General features: G+C 40.0%; 1 protein-coding gene across 1 annotated transcript; it reads left to right on the plus strand.

Moving 5' to 3' along the window:
* Positions 1–286: 286 nt before the first annotated feature.
* On the plus strand, positions 287–14,834 carry CATSPER2 (cation channel sperm associated 2). The gene is given in 14 exon segments (XM_060618720.2): positions 287–482; positions 484–551; positions 751–897; positions 1,403–1,576; positions 1,768–1,836; positions 7,214–7,386; positions 7,895–8,050; positions 8,328–8,452; positions 9,700–9,878; positions 10,093–10,192; positions 10,514–10,570; positions 12,776–13,020; positions 13,379–13,546; positions 14,697–14,834. Coding segments are annotated over 14 exon segments (1,869 nt in total). The 5' UTR covers positions 287–306; the 3' UTR covers positions 14,729–14,834.
* Positions 14,835–21,877: the final 7,043 nt, after the last annotated feature.

The following is a 21,877-nucleotide window of genomic DNA, read 5'->3' on the forward strand; positions in this document are numbered from 1 at the left end:
GGCGGCGGGTTCCCGGGCTGACCGGGCTGGCCGGGGGCCTGGGCTGGGGGCCGGGGGCTGGGGGCTGGGCCTGGGCCTGGGGTTGGGCCCGCGGCGAGCCAGACCTTAGGGAGCAAGTGGGGTAGAGTGGGGCGGGGCAGGGCCGAGCTGGAAATGGGGCGCTGCAGGGCTGGGAACCGACCCTGAGCTCGTCTTGCGTGGGGAGAGCCGAGTTCAGAGGGCGCGGGAGGCGGAGACGTGAAGTCAGAGCTGAGTGGGCGGAAAAGAGCCTGGGCTGAGGTGAGGCCCAGAAGCGGGTATTGACAGATGGAGCTGGCATCCGAGGAACACACTTGGGACGGAACACATTTTCGTAATGTCAGGCTGCTGCAACTTGTCCAATTCCTCTTGGTTTGTCTTTCGGAGGCAGCCCTAAGTCCCTCACTGCCTCACCACATTGCATTGCCTGATTACCTCAGGTCCGGGTGGTGCTCCGATTTCCTCTGTCCAACCCTGGGACTCCTTGCCTGTGGCTGCTACTCTTAATGAGAAACGATGTGACACAAGTAAAGGTGCCTGGCCACTTGGTCTACCGTGCAATGTCTCTATTAGGACTCTCAGCTCCTTTTGTTTAAAAAAAAACCTTGAGTCTTGGTACAACGTGTTTGACTTCTTAAGGGCAAAGAAGGTGGGAGAAGGGGAAGGAAACTTCTAATCTTTGCTGCAACTCCAATAATGAAATGACTCTTGGTTTTTCCTTTATTTTAACAGACATGGCCACCAGTCACCCAGCAGGACACATGCAACTGCCCCGAGCTGATGCCATACGTTCACGTCTCATTGATACTTTCTCTCTCATCGAGCATCTGCAAGGCTTGAGCCAAGCTGTGCCACGACACACTATCCGAGAGATACTTGGTCAGCATTCTGTTTCTTAACTAGCATAAATTTAAAACTCCCCTTCACACCCTCAAAAGAGTAGGAAGCAGAAAGACAATTTTAAGGATGAAAAATGCAGGGACGATTGGTTTGGTTGCTAGTTTGTAAATGATACCAAACTTGATAAATTAAGGGCTTTATAAGTAAAGCTCTTTGAACCCAGGAGATAGGACCCATGTTGCTCACTTTTAGGCCAAGGATAACTATTAGCTCTGGCTGATTTGGAAGTTTCTACCAAAGACCCTGAAAACTTTGAGGGTTGAATCTGTGCCTTTTCTCTTGGGCATTGACGGTGTTGGTCATAAGCAATGTATTAGCTCTTACTCCAAACTAATGTCAGTTGCTGTAAGAACAGCAAGGCAATCCCCTGCATTACAGGACCCGTTATGTAACCAGTATTCCTGCCCCAGTCCTACCTGCTCTCCGTATCACCCAGAGACTTCTCTTTATGTTTATCCACTGTGCCCTTTATTTTTTGGTATAGATCCTTCCGGTCAGAAGAAGCTTATGTTGGGAGATCAACACCAGCTTGTGCGCTTCTCCATAAAGCCTCGACATGTAGAACGTATTACACGTGCCCGGAGACTGATGAGCAGGCTTCATGTGCGCTACAGTCAGAGGCCACCTCTTTCCTTGTGGGCTGGATGGGTCCTTGAGTGTATCCTTTCATGCCCCTCACTTTTATCCCATGCCTTTACTGTCTCTCTTGCCTCATCATCTGCCCGATGACTGACTTTCCCTTTTCCAAACTCCATTTTCTTCTCATCCTCACTGGTTCTATTCTTACCCTTATTATTTCACCTGTATAAAAAAGAATTCCACTCTGGATGTTTCCTTAAGAGAAAACAGGCCCTCTCTTCACAAACTTCATCATCTTTCTCATCTTTTTGAATACAATCGTACTGATGGTTGAAATAGGTGAGAACTGACATTAAATGAAAGAGGAAGTGGCTATGAGTCATTTTTCCTATAAATTGATCATTTTTCATTTCTCAATGTTACTTGAATTGTGATAAGGACACCTATATTGAGTCTCCTGGAGTATGATTTGTGCAACTGTTAAGACCTGGAAACATTTGGAGGGCTTTCAAAGAGTATGGTAGATACAAAGCAAGCTAGACACTGAAGAATATAATAGAGTTACACGAAACCGAAGATGGGAAGACCAGTTATATTTCTTGTGTCAGTTTAGTTTAATATTTGTTTGAATTAGCCTTTTGTATTAGAGGTATTGGTTGGTGCCTGTCAGTAACTGATATCACATTTACATTTTTTACAAGTATGTCAAATATTAAGTACAAATAAGAAAGCTCACAAAGTGTGTAAAGTTAGACACAACTAAAATATTGGATGGGCCGAAACATGACTTAAGAGTAAATGACTCTAAAATCAGTCCTAAATTATATGAAATGTATTAGAAGTAAAAGAACATCTGGAAAATCAGTGAACTCATTTGATTATCACCTCAAACAGATTGCTCAGAAATGAAAAGGACAGTACTTACTTCCTTGTTTCATCCTCACTGTTTTGAGGAACTTTCCCATTTAAAAATCCTTTAATGGGGGCGCCTGGGTGGCTCAGTCGGTTGAGCGGCCAACTTCGGCTCAGGTTATGATCTCACGGTCAGTAAGTTCAAGCCCCGCATCGGGCTCTGTGCTGACAGCTCGGAGCCTGGAGCCTGTTTCGGATTCTGTGTCTCCCTCTCTCTGACCCTCCCCCGTTCATGCTCTGTCTCTCTCTGTCTCAAAAATAAATAAACGTTAAAAAAAAATTTTTTTTTAAATAAATAAAAAATAAAAATCCTTTAATGTAGGGGCACCTGGGTGGCTCAGTCAGTTGAGCATCCGACTTCAGCTCAGGTCATGATCTTGAGGTTAGTGAATTTGAGCCCTACATCAGGCTCTATGCTGACAGCTCAAAGCCTGGAGCCTGCTTCTGATTCTGTCTCCTCCTCTCTGTGCTCCTCTGCTGCTCATGCTTTGTGTCTCTTGCTCTCTCAAAAAAAAAAAAAAAAATAGATATTTAAAAAAAATTTTTAAGTATTTTAATGCAATCAGGTCAAAGATATTTAAATATACAATACTTGATGTCATTGATCCACTACAGTATACTATATACTTTGAAGTATTTTATTTTCTCCCCATTGTGGTAAGAATTTTGAACTAAGTCACCCACATTTCCAATTTCTTTTACGATAACTGGCATGTATTTGCCTTGAGGGGTTAGGGATGTAGTCTTAAGCCTTGGAATAAAGTAAACAGCAATAAATGTACAGGATTTCCTAGATCTAATGGACAAATCAAAATAGAATACCGTTCTAGTTGGTAAAACAGCTGGATATGAAACATGATCACTGTGCCATAGGATAGGTAGGTTGCCTGAGTGGGAATTACCTGACAAGTTCAGGAAAATTGTATTAAGTACATTCTCATGATAGAAAGGCAGGAGGGATTTTGCAAAGGGAAAGAATTTGTGACTAACAGATTTCTTTGAACAGGCTAATTCATATGATAAACGTTAAGATTGTTTAGGCTTTAAAAAATTTTTTTCCAGATCACAGAGAATGTTGTTACAGATGGGGGAAAAAATCATAATTAACAAGCAGTTCTCTAGATGAAAGCTCCCCAATCTTTTTTGTCTTGTGATTTTGTCTCCCAGTTAGCTATAAACTTGAAAATCTCCCTAGGACTTTTAATCATTCCATTATTTGTATGTGATGTAAAAACTTTTTTTAATATTTATTTCTTATTTTTGAAATCATGAACGAGGGAGGGGCAGAGAGAGAGGGAGACACAGAATCTGAAACAGGCTCCAGGCTCCAAGCTGTCAGCACAGAGCCTGACCCAGGGCTCAAACTCAAGAACCATGAGCAAACTCACAAACCGTGAGATGATGACCTGAGCTGAAGTCAGGCGCCTAACTGACTGAGCCACCCAGGCGCCCCTCAACTTGCTTCTTTTTATCACATGCAAATTGGGGCACCTGGGTGGCTCGGTCGGTTGGTTAAGCATCTGACTTCAGCTCAGGTCATTGTCTCGTGGTTCATGAGTTTGAGCCCTGTGTTTGGCTCTGTGCTGACTGCTTGGGGCCTGGAGCCTGTTTTGGATTCTGTGTCTGCCACTCTCCAGCTCATGTGTATAAGCTCTCAAAAGTAAAAACTTAAAAAAAAAAGGAAGTTGAAGTAAAAATAATGCTTTAGACTAGCATATTATTCAATATTGTATTTTAATGTATATTATATAATTTAAAAAATTATGTTAGCTTATTTTCACTTTTGCCATTTTATAAGTGATTCGTGCTGTTTTTAAAGTAAATGTATGATTTCTTCATAAATGAATTTTTAAAGGTCATTATATATTGTTTGGTCCTGAATCAAATATGTTTATTTTACGTATTATGTTTTTAAATGTAATTTTTTGTTCCTTTTTAAAAATTGAGATATACTTGACGTATTTCATTATATTAATTGCATAATAATAATTATGTATTATATGTTAAGTACATGTTAAGGTGTAGGTGTAAATTTAATTACAAATTAGGGTGTAAAAATTAGAAAAAAATCTACTTTCACAGTGATATTGGTAATTCTACTTTTCATTTTAAACATCAATTTGGCTTATTTTTTTAATTTTCACATTTTGTTTCCAAATGATGAGAGGGAGAAAAGTAAGAAGATTTGACTCATTTGCAATCCGTTTTCTGAAAATAACACATTGCAAGTGTGAATAGTCTATTTCTAACAAAAAAAATTTGTGTATAATGTCATTATAATGTCTTACATTGAGTTTGAAGTTCTAGAGATATCTTGTACTATATATAAGAATAATTCTGCAAGTTTATCTCAACATGATCTTCATCAGTTTCTATAAACTGCATTCATCTGATCAAAAACTTTATATAGCATTAGTGTTCCTTGCTTCATTGTGGATATAATGAGCCAAATCTTTTTTCTTTCCTGCCCCCATCATTTTTTAAAGAAAATATATAAGGGGCCCCTGGGTGTCTCAGTTGGTTAAGCATCTGACTCGTGGTTTCAGGTCAGGTCATGATCTCATGTGTTCATGAGCTCGAGCCCCTCATTGGGCTCTTTGCTGACAGTGTGGAGCCTGCTTGGAATTTTCTCTCTCTTCCTCTTTCTCTGCTCCTCCCCAACTTGTGCTCTCTCTCTCTCTCTCCCTCTCAAAATAAGTAAACATTTTAAAAAAATTTTTAATAAAACACATGATTTGTCCACAAATGAATTCATTTAGTTATTTTTAAAAATTTTTAATGTTTGTATTTATTTTTGAAAGCAAGAGTGAGCAAGGGTGAGGTGGAGAGAGGGGGACAGGGTGTCTGAAGCAGACTCTGTGCTGATAGCAGAGAGCCTGATGGGGGGCTAAAATTCCCAAACCATGAGATCATGACCTAAGCCAAAGTTGAAGTTGGATGCTTAACTGACTAAGCCATATCAGTTATTTTGGCATGGGAATGAAATATATTTTATGTATTATATGTTTTTAAATTTAATATTATAGATATAACCAGACAAAAAAACAGTAGCAATTTCAAGTTGTTTAAGTGTCAAAATCTACACAGCAGTTTATGTTGTTCAGAGTGACTAAGTATGTTCTTCTAATCTCCATTAACAGCCATGATATCAGTCATAGTGCATTTGGAGGCTCTTAGATTGTTCCATTTCAAAGGGAAATGTATCAAATTATTATTTAGCTTTTTTTTTAAGTTTATTATTTTGAGAGGGAGAGAGCATGTGCATGCAAGTGGGGGAGGGGCAGAGAGAGAAAGTGAGAGAGAGACTCCCAAGCAGGCTCCCCACTGTCATTGCAGAGCCCAATGTAGGGCTCGAACTCATGAACCATGAGATCATGACCTAGACCAAAATCAGAGTCAGACACTTAACCAACTGAGCCACCCATGCGCCTCCCAAATTATTATTTAGCTTTTAAGCCCATTTTTATTTCATTGTGTTTTTTTTTTCCTACAGCATGGTATACATCTATTAAATACATAAAAAAAATAGAGGGCTGGGGCGCCTGGGTGGCTCAGTTGGTTAAGCATCCGACTTCGGCTCAGGTCATGATCTCACAGTCTGTGAGTTCGAGCCCCACGTCGGGCTCTGTGCTGACAGCTAGGAGCCTGGACCCTGCTTCAGATTCTGTGTCTCCCTCTCTCTCTGACCCTTCCCCGTTCATGCTCTGTCTCTCTCTGTCTCAAAAATAAATAAACGGTAAAAAAAAAAATAAAAAAAAATAAAAAAAAAAAAATAGAGGGCTGAAAGATAAAGGTGATGTTGAAGTATAGCAATTAGCAAACAGGATTCTAAAGAGAAAGTATAGGATTTAATTTGCTTTGCTGAACAAAATCAGCTTTAGAGAAGAATGGGAAAGTTTTAAAAGCTAACAAATATAGAACCAAAAATTTTCTTATTGTAAAGTATTTTTTAATGTTTATCTATTTTGAGAGAGTGAGTGAGTGAGTGGGGGAAAGGCAGAGAGAGAGAGAATCCCAAGCAGCCTCTGAGCTGCCAGCACAGAGCCCAATGTGGGACTTGATCTCACGAACTTCAAGATCATGACCTGAGCAGAAACCAAGAGTCAGACACTTTACCAACTGAGCCACCCAGGTGCCCCTCAAACATTTTTTTTATTATAACTCACTATGGATCTGGCTTCTTGTTTCTACTTCCCTTACCAAGCACTTTACGTATCATGGCCCTACATTTTCATTCTATTCTCAAGACCCATTGCTTCTTTGTGAAGTTTGGGACCGGGGTACCAGTATAGCAGACAGTGTTGGTGGTAGTGAAAAAAGTAATCCCTTGGTGTTTCTGTGACCCCAGAGTGGGAAGGTAGTGACTTGCAGCTGTTAGACATATCAATACCAGCAGGAGATGAGTTGTAGCTATTTTTCACGGTCAGTTCTGACCTCCCCTATATTTCACAGGTTGAAAAAATATTGGTGTTAAGAAGAGAAACAAAGTGGCTCAGTTGGTTGAGTGTCCAACTTTTGATTTTGGCTCACGTCATGATCCCAGAGTCATGGGACTGAGCCCTGTGTCAGCCTCTGCACTGAGTGTGGAGGTGTGGAGCTTGCTTACGATTCTCTCTCTTACCCTGCCCTTCTCCCTCACCTGCACACTCTCTCTAAAAAAAAAAAAAGAAAAAAAAAAGAAAAATGAAAAATAAAACAGCAGTGGGCACAACTATAGTTTATAATAGTTTCTGATCTGATCATTCTATATTATTCAGCCTCCCAGTTCCTTAACCTTTCTTTGTCTTTCACTCTACTCTCACAGAATTGCTTGAATCCTCAAATACCAAACTGTGGTCACTGAAGCTGAGTCTGGAGGTGGCAGCTTGGTTCATCTTGCTTATTTTCATCTTGGAGATCCTTCTTATGTGGATATCCAGCTTTTTCCTCTTCTGGAAGAATGCTTGGAATGTGTTTGACTTTGTTGTCACCATATTGGTAAGGATAGGTATCCTGAGGAATAGTGTGGTGGGTTGAGGAATAAGCCTAGGTCAATCAAAATGACAAGAAAAGTTAATTAGATCACAAGACGAATTTCATTATTTTGATTTTTTTTCTAAAACTAAAGTCAGTCATTGCAGGAGTTGTTGGTATTAGAAGCAAGACAGAATCAAACCGCAACATTAACCCCAACAATAACATCTGCCTGTTACTAAGCACTTATCAAGTGCCAGGCACTGTTGTGTTTTACATGTATTTTCTCAGTTGAGCTCCACAGCAACCCAATGAGATAAACATTATATTAATCCCCTTTTTATGTTTGAGCAAATTGAAGTGCAGAGTTTAAGTAATTTAGTACAAGAAGTCTGAATAGGAAACAGTCCCCAGAAAATGCTATTCAAGGGATAATGCCCAAGGAACTATGAAGAAGATGAGATAAAGAAGGGGTAACTGTGCATGGGTGCTTTGGGGTATATTGTACTCATAATCTATGTGTTTCCTACAGTCCCTGCTTCCTGAGGTTGTGGTGCTGGTAGGGGTAACAGGCCAGTCTGTGTGGCTCCAGTTGCTAAGGATATGCCGGGTGCTAAGATCTCTCAAACTCTTTGCACGATTCCGTCAAATTCGAGTCATTATTTTGGCCCTGGTGAGGGCCCTCAAGGTGATTTGAGTGTTGCAGCTAAACCAAGTGGGCAGGGTGGGTAAACATGGGAGTTTAACATAAAACAAGTCTGGGTGTGTCAGAGAAGGCAATGAAAGACCCTATGAAATATCATTGGATGAGAAAGGGCTGGGGAAAGCTGCTGTGGGCTAGAGATAACTGGGCTTGGGAGTGGAAGTGAGGGTTTTGGTGGGAGTTTGCCAGGGTGGGCTTGACTCTGCTGTAGGTAGAATCAGCCTAGTCTGGCTCAGTGCTGACTTGAGGTCATGGCCTCTAGAGTATGACCTTCCTCTTGATGTTGCTGCTCATCTTCTTCTACATTTTTGCTGTGACTGGTGTCTACTTCTTTGAGGACTACACCCGTTCAACTCGCCAGGACCTGGAGTACCACATGTTCTTCTCGTAGGCAGGACTGGGGGAATCCCGGGTGGGGGGAGATAATTTGGGCAAGAAACTGGGAACCTAGTCCAAAGTAAGTAATACAAAAAATATAGTCTATTTTAAGAAACTGGAATAGATCATAGTAAGGAGAAGGAAAGAGACAGCAAAAGAATAGAGAGTGGTATTAGCTCTGATTTTGAGGATAGGGTGACTAGTTCCAGGTTTGCTCTGGGTTTTGAAATTTAAACATACCCTCATCAGCCATCTTTAAATAGCAGTATATTTTAGTGATTAAGCTCTGGTTTCTAGGTCTCAGTTACCTCTTCTGAAAAATGAGAATAATTGTAGCACTACCTTATAGCATAAGACTGAGGGATAAAAGTAATGCATCTTTGCACTTAGAATGGATTTTAACACAATAAGTGATCAACACCTGTTACTATGACTCTCAAACACGTCACTGGTTTTACCCCAAAGTCTCAGTATGGGCATTACACATGCACACACCTATACACATTCAAAAGTAAAATCCTGACAAGATCTTTGTCTAGAGAACACCGACTGCTAGTAGAAAATCAACTGGATTTAGATGAGATAGTTACATATGAACCGGAATCCAATATTGCCAGCACCTCTTAGGTCTCAGGCTAATAGGTAGCTTTGTAAGAGTATTAAGTTAGGGAAGTCCTAAATATTCATCCTATTTAGGCCCTGATATTTTCAATAAGTTGTATTATGGAGAACTAGGAAGGAAAGAAGGAAAATCTATATACCTTCCTGAGACCTTTTATGACATATTCATTATTATTAATTATTTGGGATCACGTGTTTATGTCACATATCTGTCCGTTTACCTAAGAATCACTTCATACCAGAGAACTAAATAGGAATGATGTTTGCCAAATTTTGAAGTGATCTTTTAGGTGAAGGCCATAGAACCATGAAAAACTATGTTACAAAAGAGATATGTAGTTGGTGATTTATTCAATTTTTTAAAATTCAGCCAGTACCTATTTATTGAGCACCTACTATGTTGTAGGCACTAATGGAATAGTGAGAGATATTCTTGGATTATTCATGATAAAGGAAAACCTAATAAAACAACCCTGACTGAAGAATGATTAGCTAAAAAAATTGATAGAAAAGAAGCTGAAGTCAGAGCAAACTACAAAGAAATGTTCTTATGTTGCTTTAAGAGTAGGAAAGATACCATATCTGAGAGATTTAGATCTCTGTTCTGTCTGTACCCACAACTCCTTTTTCTTTAGGGACCTTCTGAATTCCCTGGTGACAGTATTCATCCTCTTCACCATGGACCATTGGTATGCATTGCTTCAGGATACCTGGAAGGTGCCTGAAGTCAGCCGTACCTTCAGCAGCATCTATGTCATCCTTTGGTTGTTACTTGGTTCCATTATCTTTCGAAATATCATAGTAGCCATGATGGGTAAGCACAAAAGAGGTGAAACTTGGTTGAGAGGGGTAGTTGGGAATAAATTAGGGTGAAAACTAGAATTGGTAAATTATGTATAGAGAGAACCTGAGGTAGCAAGAAGGCTTGGGGCCTGGAATGGATATTTCACTTGGTTTCTCCCCACCCAAGCCCTCTCCTCAGGTCTATTCACCACTGTCTCCCAACTCCTAATGGCCCTTTCGGGCAGTTACTAACTTCCAGAATATCAGGAATGAGCTGAACGAGGAGATGACACATTTGGAGGTTCAACATAAAGCTGACATATTCAAGCGGCAGATTATCCAGAGGTCTGCTTTCCCATTTTCAAACCCAAGTTTAGTTCTGAAGAGTATCCTGACCTCATTCCCTGTTTCTACTCCTTGGCTTTGACCCCATTTTTCCCTTTGTGACAGAAGATTTACCCCAGGGTTAGAATTCCCCGCCTCTAGAACATTGCCTGATTCTTTATTCACCATTGGGACTTCCCCATTCATTTTTACCTTTTTACTACAATCTGTTCTCCTCCCTCAGTTTTCTTCACTTTATGATCTGAATTCTTTTCTTTTTTCCATACTATGCTCCTGCACCAGTATAATTCTCTTCACTGTTCTGTGTTTTTTGCTCTGCAGGAGACAAAACCTGTCCCCTGAGGCACTGAGGTCAAGCCTTAGCAAAATGGATGCCAGGTCAGGAGAGTTTGTGTGAACTGAGATGGACACACAAGCAGGGAGAGGGTAGAAAATCAAAGATAAAGATTGACTTTGAGAGATAATCCATTTATTCAATAACTACTTATTGTAGTGAGTTGAATGGTAGTCCCCAAAAAGAAATTCCCATGGCATAACCCCCTGGAACCTGTGAACATGACTTTATTTGGAAAAAGGGTCTTTGCAGATGCAGTTAAGGATCTTGAGATGTGATCATCCTGGATTATCCAGGTAGGCCCTAAATGCAGTGACAGGGGCCCTTATAAGAGACAGAAGAGAAGAGGAGAAGGAGATGTGAAGATGGAGATGGAAATCAGAGTGATGCAACACAAGCCAAAGGAAGCCAGTGAATGCCAGGCAACTGCCAGAAGCTAGAGCAAGCAATGAGCCTTCTCCCCTAGAGCTTCCAGAGGGAGTATGGCCCTGCAGACACCTTAATTTCAGACTTCTGGCTTCCAGAATTGTGAGAGAATACATGTCTGTTATTTTAAGCTACCAAGTTTGTAGTAATTTGTTGCAGCAGCCATAGGAAACTTACACAAGTACCTTCTGTGAAACAGATCTTATTCTAGACTGTGAGTGTTCAGCAGTGGACAAGAGAGCAGAAGGAGAAATAAGAAACTCATTCATCCATTCAAGACATAATTATTGATGTAAACATTTTTTTTTATTAAGTAATCTCTGAATCCAACATGTGTCTTGAACTCACAACCCTGATATCAAGAGTCATGGGCTCTACTGACTGAGCCAGCCAGGTGCCCCAAGAAATAATTATTGAATATTTATTAGGTGTTTGGGATATATCAGTGAACAAAATAGACAATAATGCCTGTTCTCATGGAGCTTACATATGAGCAGGGGGAAAGAGATAATAAACAATGAATATATAAAATAAGTAGACTACTATATTAAAATATAAGCATTGTGAAAAAATAAAAATAAAATTAGAATAGGTTAAGGGAGATTGGAATATAGAGTGGAGGTTGCATATGGGTTATAATTTTAAACAAGGTAGTCATGATGGCCTCATTGAAAAAGTAATGACTGAACAAAGACTTGGAGACGAGGGGATTACTGTGTGGATATCTATGAAAAGAATGTTATAGGCAGAAAGAACAGCTAGTACAAAGGCCCTAAGCCAGAAGCATTCCCAGTGTGTTTGAGAAACAGCAAAGAAACAACTGTGACCAGGGGGGATATTGATAGATTATGAGGTCAGAGAGATCACGGAGACCTGATCCTGTAGGGCTGTGAGGGCCATTGCAGGGACTTAGGCTTTGACTCTAAGTGAAATGGGGAGCAGAGCCATGACATGAAATGACATTTAAGAAGGATCATTCTGGTTGCTGTGTTGATGATGTGCTATAGGAGAACAAGGGAAGGAGCAGTGACAAGTTAGAAGGCTGTGAAGCTATCCAGGCAAGAGGTGATGATGGCTCAGACCAGAGTGCTACCAATGAGAAAAGATACATTTTTAAGGTAGAATCAACAGGATTTCTTGATGGATTGGATGGGGTATAAGAGAAGTGTTAAGAAAGACTCCAAAGTTTTGGCCAGAGCAGCCAGAAGGATGGATTAGCTGAGATGAGGAAGGCTGTGAGTGGAAGAGGTTTGATGGGCAAAGAGTTCAGTTTGGGTTGAACTTGAGATGTCTGTTAGACTTGCAAGTGATGATATGTGAGTAAAAGTTGTACATACAAGTCTGGACCAAGGAGTGAAGTCTGGACTAGAGGTTTAAATTCACATTTAGAAGAGATTTAAACTCAGGAGAAGAGAGCACTAAAGGAGTGACTGTAGATGAGGAAGATAAAAAGGCCAAGAGCTGAACCTCGGGACCTCTCAAGAGATAGAATTGAGGGGGCAAAGCTATAGTTGTGGTGTAACAGACATAGAACTATAGAGTGAGGAGCTAAAATGTGGCAAAATAAGGTGGGACGTGAAATGTAGAAACCTGAGTAAAATGGAGCACAGAAGCTATGTGGTGAGGGGCAGTAATAGGGATATACCACATGGAATAATTGAAGTTGGAAGTGCTAATAAGCTCAAATTTTGGGAGCAATTTGGCCTTCATTGCCTTAAATCCCACCTTTAGGGGTTGGCAAGAGCCAAGGCCAGAATAATGATTCAACTTGCTGTATCTCATAAAGGTATTTAAAGCAATAAAATTTCTCCTTTCACTTATAGAGATGCCAGTCAACAAAGGGAATCTTTGGAGTTATCAACAGCTTTTGAAGAAGAGTCTAAACACAGTGCTGATGAAGAGGGTTCAAGGGCATCTATATCGAAAACAAAAGAGTCCTTGTCAAAAATGAAAAAGTCCGCCTCTTCTTCCTCCTCTTCCTCCTCCTCCTCCTCTTATTCTTCCTCCTCGTCTTCATCTTCCCTCGATTCCTCCTCTTCTTCTGACTCCAGATATTTAGACTCCATTGGTAAGCAGAGGGTTTCTTCCATTTGAATTCAGACTTCTCCAGAGACATGCCATTCTTAATAGGACCTCTCCCACTATATCTACTTCCCAGTTTTCTCCACTAGTCTGACTTTGTGGTCTTAATTGCTTTCTTTGTGCTTTCTTTCATTTCCCCTGTACTTCTGCTTCACTTTGGATAAGTGTGACTGTGGCTGTCTTTGCTTATTGTAAAAAGTGGTCTCTTAGGGATGTACTCTTTTCCCTCTTTGCTTCCTGTTTACTCTTTCATCCCTGCTTTCCCCCCACACCATAGGATCTTTTAGCTCTTACCCAACTTCCACAGACCTATATTTGTTTTTAAGAACCATTCCTCCCTCCAGGTCAGTTGGACTGGGAGACTCATGTGCACCAGAATCTGCCTGGGTTAATGGAAATGGATCAGGATGATCGTGTTGTTTGGCCTAGAGATTCACTCTTCCGATATTTTGAGTTGCTAGAAAAGCTTCAGTACAACCTAGAGGAGCGTAAACGGTTGCAGGAGTTTGCAGGTATGGATTTAGGGCAGTCATGGGGACCAGGGGTTAAGTACATTGGAGTAGCATATATAACTGGGGAGAAGGAGGAGGGTGTGCACTATTTTGGCATTTCAGCCTCTGAATTTCCACCTCAGACTTAAAAAGGCAAATCCTTGGTTTGGTGTGTCACATCCTTATGTCCTTATTTCTTAGAATCCAGAGAGAACCTGAGAGCTCTGCTTCTCCAGTAGGGAAAATCTAAATCCTATAAGGTCTGACAGCTTGTTTCCCAAGAGGAACGTGTCTAAATGCAGTTGTTGGGTATTAGGATAAGGTGGGCTCTTGCTCGATTTGTGCAGTCCACTCCTTTTTGCAAGCATCTCTTCTCTTTGAAGGGCATGTTTCAGACCTAAGCAGTAGGGCCTCAGGCTCAAGTTGGATAGCTGTGGGGATTAGAGAGCAGAAAGCTCACAAGTACCCCACTCTCCCCAACCCCCAAAAGAGGTTTATGAATTACAGGCTTTTCCTTTCAGCTTGTTCTAGTGTCAGCCCAGGCAGAGAGAAGTATGTATGTTATCTAAACAGCAGAATTAATTTAAGCAGAAAATTGCTTGCTCAAAATTATTTTCCCTAAATTTCTCCCTTGCAATTTTACCACATAGAGATGAATTTTGAGTTAATAAATTCTCCTTCTAAAAATACAAAAACTGGAAGAGTTAGGGGCCATTTTTTACCATTTGATATGGATTAGTGGTGTCTTCCTCATACCATTGAGTTGAAATCAACTCAATGTGAAAATAACAATGAGGGAAGAGGAATGGGTTTGTGGTGGGTACACCAGGGCAATAAGAGGAATTTATTACATTGGAACATGGAATTTAGAGCAGGATGTCAAAGACAGGCTTTGCCTAGTTCAAAATGTTGCCTAAGGTCAATCCTGCTCTTTCAAGTTGTCCTCAGGCCTGCCTTCCCACTTGTTCTCTTGTTCTCTGGGAAAAGGAGAAGAAGGAGCAAAGTAGCTTCTTTAATCTGGATTAATTCATCTATGGCAAAGAGTACAGACTCATAGGGCTTACTATAAGTAAAGGTTAGTGAAGATTTGTGTGGGAAAAGCAGGGTTTTCAAACATTTATATGTCCTGAATATTTTTAGCTTTTCAGCCTCACAGTCTTTTTCTTTACAGTGCAGGCACTGATGAACTTTGAAGACAAATAAAGCTGACAGTGGATGGCTTCGATTTCTTTGGCAAAAGTTAATGAAAGAAATAGTTGGGAATGGAGAATTCTGAGTATAAATGTCTAATAAATACTGTTGATAACTGCTTAGTGGTCTGTCTCTGAGACTTTGGGGATACTGAAATGTATAAAGTTAGGTGGGGCCCATGGTCCTTGGCTTTTTACTCTTTCCATAGCTCCCTGAATCTCATGTTTTTCCTTTTCTTTTTAAAATTAAATTTAAAAAATTATAAATGATTATTTTGAGAGCAAGAGAGACAGAGAGAGAGAGAGAGAGAGACAGAGAGAGAAAATACACATGCACATGGGTGCATGTGTGAGAAGGAGAGGGGCAGAGAGAGAATCCCAAGCAGGCTCCACCCTGTCAGCACAGAGTCCCACATGGGGCTTGATGTCATGAACTGGGAGATCGTGACCTGAGCCAAAATCAATAGTTGGACACTTAACCAATTTAGCCACCAGGCACCTCGATCTCACTTTTTTTTTTTTTTTTTTTTTTTTTTTTTACTTTGTCATTGCAGCCCACACCGTTCCTGCAACCTTTACTTCCTGATAGAGTCCTAATTTTACCCTCTCCCTCCCTGATGTGTACAGGCCTCTGGGAGTAGGAGGGTAAAGAGATCCCAGGAGCTGTAGTGTAACTGAGAACTATTTTTTCATTGCCTGTTCTATGAACATTGCTTCTCCTATGCAACATTAAAATTTTTTGAAATAGTTCTCTAATTTTTTTAATGTTTATTTATTTTTGTGTGTGTGTGTTAGAGAGAGAGAGAGAGAGAGGCAGAGTGCAAGCAGGGGAGGGGCAGGGAAACGGGGAGACACAGAATCTGAAGCAGGATCCAGGTTCTGAACTGTCAGCACAGAACTCAACACAGGGCTTGAACTCATGAACCATGAGATCATGACCTGAGCCGAAATAAGATGCTCAACTGACCTAGACCACCCCCCTTTTTAAAATTTAAATCCAAGTTAGTTAACATATAGTGTAATAATAATTTCAGGAATAGAGTTTAGTGATTCATCACTTACATATAGCACCCAGTGCTCATTCCAACAAGTGTCCTCCTTAATGCCCCTTACCTCTTTAGCCTTTCCCTGCACCCAACACCCTGCCAGCAACCCTCAGTTGGTTCTCTGTATTTAAGAGTTTCCTATGGGTTGTCTCCCTCTCTGTACTATTTTTGCTTCCCTTTCCTTATATTCATGTTTTATATCTTAAATTCCACATATGAGTGAAATCATATGATATTTGTCTTTTTCTGACTTATTTCACTTAGCATAATATCCTCTAGTTCCATCCACGTTGTTGCAAATGGCAAGATTTCATTCTTTTCAACTGCCAAGTAATATTCCATTTTATATATATATATATATATATATATATATATATATATATATACACACACACACACACACACACACAAAATATACAGATATATATGTATGTGATCCGTTCATCTGCTGATGAATATTTGGGCTCTTTCTATACTTTGGCTATGGTCAATAGTGATGCTATAAACATTGGGATGCATGTGCCCCTTTGAATCAGCATTTCTCTATCCTTTGGATAAATACCTAGTAGTGCAATTGCTGGGTCATAGGGTAGTTCTATTTTTAATTTTTTAAAAGTATTTTTAGTATTTTAAGTTTATTTATTTTGAGAGAGGGTGATTGGAGGAGGGACAGAGAGAGAGGGAGACAAAGAGGCTCCCAAGCAGGCTCTGTGCCACAAGCATAGAGCCCAATGTGGGGCTTGAACCCATAAACTGTGAAGTCATGACCTGAGCCAAAACCAAGAGTTGGACACTTAACCTCCTGAGCCACCTAGGCGCCCCTCTATTTTTAATTTTTTGAGGAACCTCCGTATTGTTTTCCAGAGTGGCTTTCCCACTAGCAGTGCAAAAGAATTCCTCTTACTCCACATCCTCACCAACATCTGTTGTTGCCTGAGTTGTTAATTTTAGCCACTCTGACAGGTGTGAGGTGGTGTCTCGTTGTGGTTTTGATTTGTATTTTCCTGATAATGAGTCATGTTGAGCATTTTTTCATGTGTCTATTGGCCATCTGGATGTCTTCTTTGGAGATGTGTCTATTCATGTATTTTGCCCGTTTCTTCACTGGATTATTTGTTTTTTGGGTGTTGAATTTGATAAGTTCTTTATCGGTTTTGTATACTAACTCTTTATTTGATACATCATTTGCAAAAATCTCCCATTCCGTTGGTTGCCTTTTAGTTTTGTTGATTGTTTCCTTTGCTGTGCAGAAGCTTTTTATCTTGATGAGGTCTCACTAATTCATTTTTGCTTTTGTTTCCCTTGCCTCTGGAGACATGTCAAGTAAGAATTTGCTGTGGCCAAGTTCAAAGAAGTTGTTGCCTATTTTCTCTAAGATTTTGATTGCTTCCTGTCTTAGGTTTATGTCTTTCATCCATTTTGAGTTTATTTTTGTGTATGGTATAAGAAAGTGGTCCAGGTTCATTCTTCTGCAGGTCACAGTCCAGTTTTCCCAGCACCATTTGCTGAAGAGACTTTCCTTTTTCTATTGGATATTCTTTCCTGCTTTGTCAAAGATTAGTTGGCCATATGTTTGTGAGTCCATTTCTGGGTTGTCTATTCTGTTCATTGATCTATGTGTCTGTTCTTGTGCCAGTACCATACTGTCTTGATGATTAAAGCTTTATAACACATCTTGAAGTCTGGAATTGTGCTGCTTCCAGCTTTGGTCTTCTTTTTAAGAAAGCAAATAGCTTTGGCTATTCGAGGTCTTTTCTGGTTCCATACAAGTTTTAGGATTGTTTGCTCTAGCTCTGTGAAGGATGATGGTGTTATTTTGATAGGGGTTGTTGCACCATTAATTTTAATCAAACATCATTTTCACCTGTTTCTGAGCCAAAAGAGGGTCCTTTTATTCCATGTCATTCTATTTCCTTGCCATTGCTCCGGGCAGTGATTCCACTCCACTAAGTGTCCCGTAGGTTTTTTGTGTTAGAAGAGACCTCACAAGTAATTTATGTTCCATCAAAGCAGGAACACCTTTTCTTTTTTTTTTATGTTTTATTTATTTTTGACAGAGAAAGTGTGAGCATGGGAGGGGCAGAGTGAGAGGGAGACAGAGAGAGGTTCCAAACCAGGCTCTGTGCTGACAGCAGAGAGCCCATGCAGGCTCAAACTCATGAACCGTGAGATCATGACCTGAGCCAAAGTCAGACACGCAGCCACTACTGAGCCACCCAGGTGCCCCAATTAGGAACACTATTTAGAACATCACTGAAAGGGGGATATCCACCTGATGCTTAATGTTTCTAGTTATTGGGGATTTATTATCTAGAAGGAATCCCATGCCACTGTAGGATGACTTAAGCCTTCAGAAATGTTTGTTACTAAAAATTCTATCATTTATTGAGTGTTTAACATGTATGAGGATATATATTTATACATAAACACTGACTTGTACACTTTAAAATGATGAATTTTCTGTGGATTAGACCTCATTTTTTTAAACGTTTATTTATTTTGGAGAGAGAATGCATGAGTAAGGAGGGGCAGAGAGAGACGGGGACAGAAGATCCAAAGCGAGCTGCTGACAGCAGACAGCCCAATGCAGGCTCAAACTCACAAACCATGAGTTCATGGCCTGAGCAGAGATCAAGAGTCAGACGCTTAACTGACTGAGCCATCCAGGCACCCCATGCCCTATTTCTTATGATAGGAATTTTATTACAATATTATATATTGAAATTTATCTTAACATTTTGGGGGCACTGGGTGGCTTAATCAGTTAAGTGTCTGACTCTTGATCTCCGCTCAGGCCATGATCTCACCTGAGATTGAGTCCTGCATCAGACTCTGCACTGAGTATGGAGCCTGCTTGAAATTCTCTTCCTTCTTCTCCCTCTGCCCCTCCCCTGCTTGCACACTCTCTCTCAAAAAACAAAATAAAAAATACATTTAAAAAATAATAAAAAAGGGGTGCCTGGGTGGCTCAGTCGGTTGAGAGTTCTACTTCAGCTCAGGTCATGATCTCGCGGTCTGTGAGTTCAAGCCCCATGTTGGGCTCTGTGCTGACAGCTCAGAGCCTGGAGCCTGCTTTGGATTCTGTGTCTCCATCTCTCTCTGCCCCTGCCCCGCTCATGCTCTGTCTCTCTCTGTGTCAAAAATAAACATTAAAAAAATAACTTAAAAAATAATAAAATATTTTTTTATTTAAAAAAAATTTTTAAAAGAACTAGGGCATAAATATTTGGAAAGAAGAGAGGGATGGGTGAAAGAAGTGAAGGAGATTAAGAGTACACTTATCATGATGCACACTGAGTAATGTATAGAAGTTGAATCATATACTGTAACCTGAACTAATATAACACTGTAAGTTTATTATACTTGAACCAAAAAACCCAAAAATATAAAGCAACAATTATAAAAAAACAAAAATATATTTGGAAAGAAAAACTAAAAACACTATTTTTAGACACCACTATATACCTAGAAACCCTAAAACTATCAAGTAGAATTAGAGATAACAAAGGATTTCCATTAGGTACAAACAGAAGAGGGTTTGAGACAGAAACCTGGGAAACAGGAACATATAAGGGATAGAAGGAGGAAGAGAAGTCAGAAAGGAGCCTGGGAGGGAAGAGATGAAGAGACAGAAGGATAATCATTCCAGAGTAAAGTCCTTAGAGCCAACATAGAATTTGAAGAAAGGAATGGTGCAGTCAGATCCCAATTGGAGCATCCATTGAGCCTGGCAGTCAGAATTTAATAAGCCTAATAAAAGGGAGTAAGGAAATATTATTTAAGAAAACAGCATCTTTGTGTAGCTTTGCTCAAATTGGGTCTGAGGACCAGTAGAATTAGCTTCACCTGGTAACTTGTTGGAAGTGCAGAATCACGGGTCCCATCCTCAGCACCTATTGAATCAGGTGTTACATATGCACGTTAAAGTTTCAAAAGAACTGTTTTATAGGTATTTGATGAATGATCTCTTGGCTTTCTATAGCCTTGTCAAATGAGTGATCTTTGCAGGTCACCTCATTCTTTAACTCCTTAATGAAAATGATCTGATTTCAATTCTATTGAAACAGAAGTTTATTCAACAAATATTTGTTGAGTTCTATGTTCCAGACACCATTCTAGGCATTAGGATACATCAGTGAATGAACAGGACAGAAATCCTTGCTCCATCCTAACTAGTTCTTCATAAGATCACCAAATAAGAAATGATCTTTTCCATGAAGGCTGATTTTACCTCCTCCATTTTCCCCCTGAATTATCCTTCTAGCAGCCTAGAGTCATGTAATAACAACTTTTCAAAAACAAAAGCAAGCAAAACCTTTTCTGACTAAACACAAATATTCTAAGGTTGAAAAATCAAGCCCCACTGGCAATTAATCTATTACTCCTCTTCCTTCCTTCTTATCCTTGCCCTGAGTATCCCCATAGGGATACCATAGGGTACCCCATAGGGATCCCTCACTATTCATAAGGAAGAGATTAAACTCTATGCCAGGTAATGGTGAGAGTTCTTCAGGAACATTTTGGAAGTGAAATTATCACTTAGATATTATTGTGATATAACAAACTTAAAATTTTTTCATATATGGTTTGTGTTGAGCTTTTATTTTGGAACATAGTTTCCCCCTTTGATCTCCAGTTATTACTTACATCGTTAAATATCATACTGGAACGTAAACCAATGTGTTCCCACTTGGAAGCAGAAAATTTTATATCTGTTTTATTATAGCATAGTGTATGTAAAAGATAAGAATGAAAGAAAAATTTTATAATAACAGTATAGCTTCTACTTACCGTATTATAGTAACTTTTAATTTTTTATTTTTTTTAAATTTTAATGTTTATTTTAGAGACAGAGAGACAGAGCACAAGTGGGAGAGGGTCAGAGAGAGAGGGAGACACAGAATCTGAAGCAGACTCCAGGCTCTGAGCTGTCAGCACAGAGCTTGATGCAGGGCTCGAACCCACGAACTGTGAGATCATGACCTGAGCCGAAGTCGGACACTTAACTGACTGAGCCACCAAGGTGCCCCTAATTTTTATTTTTTTAATGTTCAACATGGATTGTTGGTTATGAATCTATACTATTTTTGCCTTATAATTTTTCCATATATTGTCACTGTGTCTCAAACTTAATATAAAAGTTTTAAATTTTTAAAAAACTTATACTTCCATAGACACTTCTCTAAAGAAGACATCCAGATGGCCAACAGGCACATGAAAAGATGTCCAACGTCACTCCTCATCAGGGAAATACAAATCAAAACCACAGTGAGATATCACCTCGTGCCAGTCAGAGTGGCCAAAATGAACAAATCAGGAGACTATAGATGCTGGAGAGGATGTGGAGAAACGGGAACCCTCTTGCACTTTTGGTGGGAATGCAAACTGGTGCAGCCACTCTGGAAAACAGTGTGAAGGTTCCTCAAAACATAAAAAAATAGATCTACCCTATGACCCAGCAATAGCACTGCTAGGAATTTATCCAAGGGATACAGGAGTGCTGATGCATAGGGGCACCTGTACCCCAATGTTTATAGCAGTGCTTTCAACAAGAGCCAAATTATGGAAAAAGCCTAAATGCATAAAGAAGGTGTGGTTTATATATACAATGGAATACTACTTGGCAATGAGAAAGAATGAAATATGGCCTTTTGTAGCAATGTGGATGGAACTGGAGAGTGTTATGCTAAGTGAAAGAAGTCATACAGAGAAAGATACCATGTTTTCACTCTTACGTGGATCCTAAGAAACTTAACAGAAGACCATGGGGGAGGGGAAGGGAAAAAAAAAGTTAGGGAGGGAGGCAAACCATAAGAGACTCTCAAAAACTGAGAATAAACTGAGGGTTGATGGGGGGGTGGGAGGGAGGGGAAAGTGGGTGATGGGCATTGAGGAGGGCACTTGTTGGGATGAGCACTGGATGTTGTATGGAAAGCAATTTGACAATAAATTTCATATTTAAAAAAAACTTATTATACTTCCAAAGGTTTAAAACCTCAGAGAATTGGTAGGTCTCAATCCATCTCATTTCTTGAGACTTTGAGGTAGTTGGTCAGACTCCTAATGTTCAAAAAGGGGTTCATTTCTTTTTCAACAAAAGTTTTGATGCCTTTTAT

This window comes from Panthera onca, chromosome B3 (assembly GCF_046562875.1).
Source record: "Panthera onca isolate mPanOnc1 chromosome B3, mPanOnc1 haplotype 2, whole genome shotgun sequence".
In the NCBI taxonomy this organism is placed as follows: domain Eukaryota; kingdom Metazoa; phylum Chordata; class Mammalia; order Carnivora; family Felidae; genus Panthera; species Panthera onca.